Source organism: Aplysia californica, unplaced genomic scaffold (assembly GCF_000002075.1).
Source record: "Aplysia californica isolate F4 #8 unplaced genomic scaffold, AplCal3.0 scaffold00207, whole genome shotgun sequence".
NCBI lineage: Eukaryota > Metazoa > Mollusca > Gastropoda > Aplysiida > Aplysiidae > Aplysia > Aplysia californica.
This window is the reverse complement of record NW_004797477.1, coordinates 24,137-32,149: the sequence shown is the minus strand read 5'-3', so window position 1 is coordinate 32,149 and position 8,013 is coordinate 24,137. Positions and strand designations below refer to the sequence as shown.

General features: G+C 43.8%; 1 protein-coding gene across 1 annotated transcript in view; it reads right to left on the bottom strand.

Annotated features, from left to right (window-relative positions):
* LOC101851951 (metabotropic glutamate receptor 4-like) overlaps nt 1-8,013 on the bottom strand; it is a 34,336-nt gene that overhangs the window by 17,565 nt on the left and 8,758 nt on the right. The window contains exons 3-4 of the mRNA XM_035969997.1: nt 1,496-1,660; nt 776-881 (exon numbers count right to left, since the gene is read on the bottom strand). Coding sequence (XP_035825890.1) covers nt 776-881; nt 1,496-1,660 — 271 coding nt within the window. The remainder of the gene's footprint in view (nt 1-775; nt 882-1,495; nt 1,661-8,013) is intronic.

Here is an 8,013-nt window from a genome sequence, read left to right as displayed (position 1 = left end):
AGATAGAGATGTATTATGTACTGACAGAACGTGTCAGTGGACAGATAGAGATGTATTATGTACTGACAGAATGTGTCAGTGGACAGATAGAGATGTATTATGTACTGATACAATGTTTTAATAGACAGATAGTTGTATTATGCACTGATACAATGTTTCAGAGAGGACATTTGAACATGCCAGGACTCACTCTAGTGTTTTAAACAACATTTATGATGCGCGCGTTTTCTCACTCTCAGTAGATCTAGGGCCACTAGTGATCACATCACACATCACACATCACACTCAGGACAGCGAAACGCTTAACAACACGTCACAAATAAAGGTTTATTACAGAAAAATGTTCAACCCTCACCCCACCCCCTCTCCCAAACCAAAAACGAACGATATTTCGCTGTGCAAGGAGTCATTTATTTTCGCCCAGAGTAATGGTAATGAGAGACTGATATTCAACGTGAAGTGGAGCTCATTTCAATTTTGAACTTGTCGTTACGGATTTCAATTCTTCCATACAATTTCGATCAGTTTATCCCAGCCATATGAAATATATCTTCCCCACTGGGGAATCGAACGCACGCTCTTTACGAGCAAAGCAAAGCGCTTATTTATACAAATGACACAGTACAAAAGACATGGTATAAAATACACAATACAAAATACAGGATACAAAATACAGCATACAAAAGACACAATTCTAAAGACACGGTACAAAATAGCCGGGTGACCGTCCCAATCGCAAGACACCTCTCCCTGTGACCCCACTACGCAGATTTACCTGTGAACTTGACCTTGAGCAGGTGGGCTTTGATGATGTCACCGTCGATCTTTGTCATGCGCTCACACAGGCCGGGCCTCCCGCCACACAGGCGTAGGTGAATCTCCTAAAGGGAGGGGTGGGGTAGGGGGTAGGGGGTAGGGGGGGGGAGACAGAAAGCCAGTGAACTCTTCACGACGGTGAAGTCGACAAAGCTGGAAAAACGTGTGGCGAGTTCATCGAAAAAAAATTATTCAAATAACAGTAAACTCATCACATCTCCTCCACCCGCCATCTTGTGCCATTTTAGATTTGTTTTATTGCATACAGTAAGGAAATGCGAATTATTAACAGATTTTATATTATATTGCACAGAAAAAAGTGTCCGTTTTCTATATAAAATATCAAAACAGACTTGTTGACATGTGTAGATTTTGATTGAATAAACTGACGACATAGTTGAAACCGAGTTCCACAGTACTAAAGTTCCCTACGCAGGAATCGAACTCAGGTTCTCTTCGTGCAGCAGCAGTGTTGCGCCAACCATCGTCCCAGACGCCGGTAAAACGCACGTATCTGTTGCCACTTGTGCTGGGCGAGTACCCGGGTAGTTACTCGGATCATTTTTCTATTTCCCGGGTATTACCCGAGTATTGGATTATCCTTGTAATCCCAGCTCGTGTTGCTACCAGGTCACGTCAACGTTTGTGACACAACAAACAAAGAAGACACTCCGCTCACCTTGAACGCATGCGCAAAGGCCATGACGGCGTCGCTGACAAACTGTAGCTGGGCTTCCATCTCGAAGGAGTCGGGGTCGATTCTCTCGTGGCCCGTGCACGTCTTGTTGTAGTGCTGGTTGTAGGGCGTGGGAGGGCTGCGCGGGAACCGGCACGAGAACAGGTCCTGGGTGGAAGGGGGCAGGTGAGAAGTGGGCAGGGGGGAAGGGGGGGGGAGAGCAGGGTGCAGGGGTGGAGGAAGACAATATCGAAATAGTTTAACCCTTCCAGCCCAAGCCATTTTTGTCCACTCCATATACTCCAGTCCCAGCCAATACAACAGTATTTCAGAATAAGAGGCAAGCATTCTAAAAAGTGGTGTAGTATCTTTGTAATGAGGTTTAGATAACAACATACAACAATCTTTAAAGGTAAATTAATGAATATTATGAAAATTTAAGTTTTATTAGGTTCACTAATTTCGAAAAATGCTCAAATGCGGTACCCCCGCCCCCTCCGGAACTGAGAATATACACTCTTGGGACTGTGGGAGGTACAAGCGCAGCTGAAAATATACGCACATGGAGCACATCATCACCACCATTATTTCTAAAATCATCGTTGCTCTCAGATCACCACTACCAATCATGATCATTCGGTGCCTTGCCGACTGGCGTAGGCGACCATGTACCTCCACTACATTCTTTCTTGCGTTGCAACGATGGTGTCTGTCGTTCTTGCTGTTCCCAGCCACATTGTCAACTTGTCCAGTATCTTTTCCCTCTGTCTGCCTCTGCCTCTCTTTCCATCAAACTTGCCTGTTGTTACAATATTATTCTCCAATGCTTCTTTCCACATTGTGTGTCCAATGAACTTTACCTGTCGCTTTCGTATACTCGTCCTAAGCTGTCGTCTGCAATTTGCTTCAACCAAGACTTCTTCATACTGTTCTCCTACTAGCTGTCTATGGGATACAACCACTACCAATATTCCCAAGCAATTTTATACGCCTCTACTCTGTGTTGTACTGGATTTGAGAGCAACATATTTATATCAGTTAGAGATTGTGAGGCGTGCTAACCAGATGAGTTACTTCTCGAAATCCACAAAAGGAGATATTGGCCAAAATTCGACGCTAAGGTTAAATTTGTAGAATTTGTATTGATGTCATATCCTTTAACTATAGCATTTCTTTTTTCAATCTCATACTTATAAATTTTAAAAACTTCACCTATAAGCGTGATATACCTATTTCCATAAAACGTGAATTCAAGAAGTTACTCATTTTGTCAGCACGCTTTACATATTATATCTGCATTAGATTTGTTACTGCGTCGTAGCGTTGCAACTCACCGTTTATCAGAGGGATCTCCATTAGTGGCACACTTGCTGCACAAGTGGTCACTTTAAAAGGACAAGTGGGCTAACCCAGATTTCGGGGGTTTCCAGAAATATTGACCTACACCAAAAGTGAATATTGCCCTACCCATAGGAGAAGTTTGGTTTCTTTTGGATGTATATTTGTTTGGTAGTAGAGAAAACTCTCTTGTCTTTTAAAGAAACTGAACAGGGGGCAAAACCTTTACCTTCGATTTTCTCAAAAAACATTTTTTGGGATAGCCCCCTTGTGCTTAAAAATGACCAATATTGGCTCAATAAATTCAAGACAAAAAGGTTAGCCATTTTACGTCATAGCAAGTCTTAAACGTGTCGGTTTTTGTGAACGAATTGAATCGTTAAATGACACAAAGACACCAAAAACACTTGTCGCAAAAGAAAAACAGTTTTCGTGAAGATAAATTGCGTGGAAATAGTACATGATAACTTTTGTGAAGGAGAATGTATCGGTTGGGCAGTATTGGGAAATCTAAATGTATCAATATCGTCAAATAGTGCGCGGCTCTGAAGCTTTCCCGTGAGTGTGTGTGTGTGTGTGTGTGTGTGTGTGTGTGTGTGTGTGTGTGTGTGTGTGTGTGTGTGTGTAGGTTTAGGTTCCCTAAGTAGGTTGCTCTGGGCCTACCCCTACTTCGTTTGCCCTCAATTTTCGTCATTATTACAGAATACATTCATTAATTAAAAAACAAGAAAACGAGACGTTTGACCAATACCTCAGGTAAAAAATCTCAGCCGTTGACAGCTCTGAGTTTGATGAGAAGGCGAAAAATAGAGAGAAAAAAACTTAAAAGACGATAAGAGTAGAAGTTTGTTAGGCTACCGTGTCGTTTATTGGGAGAGGCAGGCACAGGGCAGATCAACGAGAATCTGAGAAGAAGTTCGAAAGAACAGCAACAATTCGATCACCAATGGTCAGTCTGGTGTGACCAGTGACGAGGAAGCCTTGCCTAGGGTTTCCTTTAGCGGGGTGGCGTCGGTGGCCTAGTGGTTAGGCTCTCGGACTCGCAACCGTAAGGTCGTGGGTTCGAATCCCGTCAGGGACCCGACGTTGTGTCCTTGGGAAAGGCACTTTACACGAATTTTCCTCACTTCACCCAGGTGGGAATGGGTACCCGGCTATAGACAGCGAAAGACCTTGTCAGTTTGTTAGTGTTTGAGCGCTTAATCAGCTGCTTGCACTGTATGCTTCCTGGGAAGCTGAGAATGTTTCGGAGTGTTCTATGGTCTGCTGGGGTAATAATATAGTGTAAAGCGCATAGAGCCTGATGTTGAGCGGGGATATGGGCTATACAAATGCTATCTATTATTATTATTATTAGTTTTTGTAGAGGTTGTACGGCGCCCGCAACTGCATTGCGTCATATGAGCGCCAACGGGTGGATGTCAACAGAGAAGTCCTTACAGGGAATCAGACTTACTCTGCTCACCTCAATAGCTTCAACAGCACAAATTCTGCTTTGACTATCAAGGCACTCCGGAAACAGCGGGTCACAAGAGTGTGACAAACATACAAAAGAAGTAGAGAGAAAATGACGATAGTAAAGATTTGGGAGGAAAAAGCAGTTCAGGCACAGTTATGAGCTTGGCATTGATGAATCAGCCCATTTATAATTACATTTCTACTGTGCAGAAGAACTCGTGATGTTAATGCCCCCCCCCCCTCCTTTGAAAATGGCCTAAAGACACCTACGTCAGTAGCACCGCCCCGGGGGTATTAGGGTTTGCCTTATCTCGAGAGGTGAAGAACTGACAGAACAGTCAGAAAACGTGCAATCTGTTCGTGTCTTTCTCCTTCCGTGTGAGTTGTTTACGTGCGTCCGCCAATCTCTCATGGACCCATGTGTGCCCAGTCCAGCCTTTGGAATTGGTAAAAACAGTTATTTTTTGTTGTTGTTTTTCTTTTTCGCTTATGCTTGAAAAATCTAATGATATGATTCCTGTTTAAAATGATAACGTAATTTTATAATTTTAAATAGCTTTCCTAAATAGAGTGATATGAAGGAGCGAAATAGAAAATAGAAATGAGAAATGTCAATCTGAAATGACAGCCTTCTCCTGTGCCGACACGCAAGGCGTTTTGGTTTTTTCACGTCCAGGTAAAAAAATATGTGCCTGCACTTTTCCGTCACGCAAATCTAATCTCTTCACAGCGGAGATTCTCAGTTTGGCTCTTTTGTATCGGGGACACTGTCGTTTGCGTTTTCCAGTGTCCTTGGGCAAAGCTTGCATATCGTCCTAGAGTGTCCTTAAGACGTCGTGTAGTATGAAATCTATGGTCACTTTCCGCAAAGATTGTTTATGACGCCAGTTCTAGCATCCATCTTCAAAGACAGGAAGGCTATAAGATAAAGAGCTAGTGAAACCTGTCTAAACAAGTCTCAGAATGGTCCACTTACGAATACACCAACATACCTGCCACTATACTGTCTTCCCACTTAGCTCCTCTCGACACTTGTCTTGGCCTAATAGAATAGGCTAACACTAACAATATCATCTCAGCAGAGACTGCGCCCACCATTTCGGAACTTCATGGAGACCATAAAGATGGTTCCAGTAGCCTGTCAGTAGGGAACGGGATAGAGGGTGCCCACGTCCCACGTGACTCATTGGAGCAGACGACGATAGGACTAACGCTAACTTTACTTAAACGCAATCGAACATCATCACTCGTCACCACCAATATTTCTAAAATCATCATTGCTCTCAGATGTGACTTACATCTATAATCCTGGAATCTCTATCTGTAACAGTTACTTGTCATACCAAGTATGCACGTAATACACTATTGGACACTATCATACGCACTTTTTTTTCTACGAACCAGAAGACGTCAATCTCATATAAATGGACAAGGGATAACAAAAAGTCTTAGAATGGTCTCTTTGGGATTGGACATACCCCCCCTCCCACCTCCTGCCTCCTCTTTCCCTCCCACCCCACCCCCACTCCTGCCACCCCCCACCCCCCCCCACACACACACACACTTTCTCCTATCAGCCGAGCGTACAAGAACCTCTGTGCTGACCTCACCGTCTGCCCCGCTGTGGCTGTCAAGTCACAGAGACCATGCGGCCTGGTCACCCCACAACGTTTAAAGACGTGCTGTTTGGGGACACTTCGAAAAATAAAAATCAACAACCCAAAAAACCAGCATCTAAACTTTGTTATTCCCACTAATTTCTCAGCTGGTTTTTTTTTCCCAAACTTGAAAAAGGCCGGCAAGAAGAAGCACGCTAGAAAATATGCAAATTCGCGTTTCCAAATAAATGTGTGTGGGGCGGTTGGAAATGAGCCGCAAAAATTACTGTAATGCCTTGAGCTTGCTGCTGATGGGATATAATGTTATTGTGTGTCGGCGACGTTCTCTAAGAGTGCAATCATCTGTTGTTTCCCTTGGCATTTCTTCCAAGGCACCGGCGTTGATTTGTGTCTTTGTTCGCGTATCTAATCTCGATGTGGCGCATGGCAATGTTGACACACCTTGCGGTGCAGACTGGTCTATTTTAAAACACAAACCATCCATCAACTCTTCCTCGGTCCAGTCCGTCTAGAGGAAGGACAGCCGCCATTCCAAAGCGTCCAACAACAATGCAGCACTTAGGGCCTTGACACTTGAGATGTAAAAAAACGCAGCAGTTGTTTCTGCGCAGTATGATGATACACTGTAGACAATGGGAGCGGTCACACGAGTGGCAGGCGTTATTTTCAGTCCTGGCGTAGCATACGTGTGTCGCCCACATTCTGCTACGCCGCGACACACCAGCGTTTTTGGTGAAGCACACCGTTCAAGGGACACGGACAAACGAGATGTATTTACTACCGGGGCATTCTTGCAATAGTTGTGTTTTTTCTCGCTTCTCATTCAACAGGACAATATTCCCAGTGCAACCATGTCTTTTGTCAGGAAACAGAGCGTTTGATTTTGGAAATATTTGTATGCTGTCGAAGAACATTGGGTGTCGAAATCGTTGTCAATTCTTCACATGTGGCTTTTGGGCTTCCGAAAGTAATTGAAGAATTTGGACTCATCTTCTTGAAGTTCTTCATATAAGGTGTAAAACTGTCCTCTTAGTAATCTGGGAGAAACAATGGGATGAACCCAAAATCTTTTTTGTCGCTTTCTTCTTTTTTTTTTTAAGATTCTTCTCATCACCATGACCAAAGCCACCGTGACTCTCCGATCGTCCATGTTGAACTGAGCAGTAGCGTTAAATGTCGCCCTGTGCGGCTGCCACCCAAAAGTAAGCGACACTTTCTGGGAGGAATTTACTGCGCGACAATTGTAGCTCGTCCGTCAAGGCAGTTAAACTGAGCGACAGCTCTCCGCAGAAAGCCATGTGCAAGTGCGCGTGAGCCGTTGGGAAGGAATGAAATGTAAATAAAGATCGTCTTTGATGACGTGCGCGCCCCGGGACTTGTGGCGCCGATCTACATGTACATCTCAGCGAGCGGGCGAGCAGATGAGGACCTGGTGCGCCAAACAGACGGGTTTTTTGTGGGCTTTTTTTTGTGTTTTTTTTTCTCCTTGCTTTCTGCATTCCGTTTACGATGTGGGAAGCGAGAATGGGCTATTGTTTTTGCTTTTAAAAAAATACTTTAACGATCTGTACAACGAAACTGGGCGTTTTCTCTGCTGGAAACTGTGTCGTTTGAACAGGGACACAGAAAGGCAATCTGTGAATCGTACATGCTGTTTTGTCTGGTGAGAGTTTGTGGGCTTTATTTTCTGTCGTGTGGATACGATTTCACAATTTAAATTTATCTTTTGTACACAAGTAATAGGGGTTTGGAATTTTGTGCATTTGTGTGCGTTACAAAGTCTCAAAGCACACGACTTGCTGTTGTTTTGATTTTTGGTAAATGTTTTACGGCGCTCACAACTGCATAAGGTCATGAGCGCGTGGGACACATTAAACTTGTTGTTTGAGTAGATATATGTCGCACAATACAAGGCTCCTATACTCCTGGCCACAGTGACGGGGGATTTTGCTGCAGGAGACAACGCCCCCGTTTCTGAGACTGTCGTTGGCTGATGTGTCCGTTGTTTCTCAAAGTAAATATGTTTTTTAGGGTTTCTTTCTTTAATTATTTGCATTCTCTTTTTGTCTGGGTTTTTTAAAGTGGGGAGAGTGTGTGTGTGTGTGT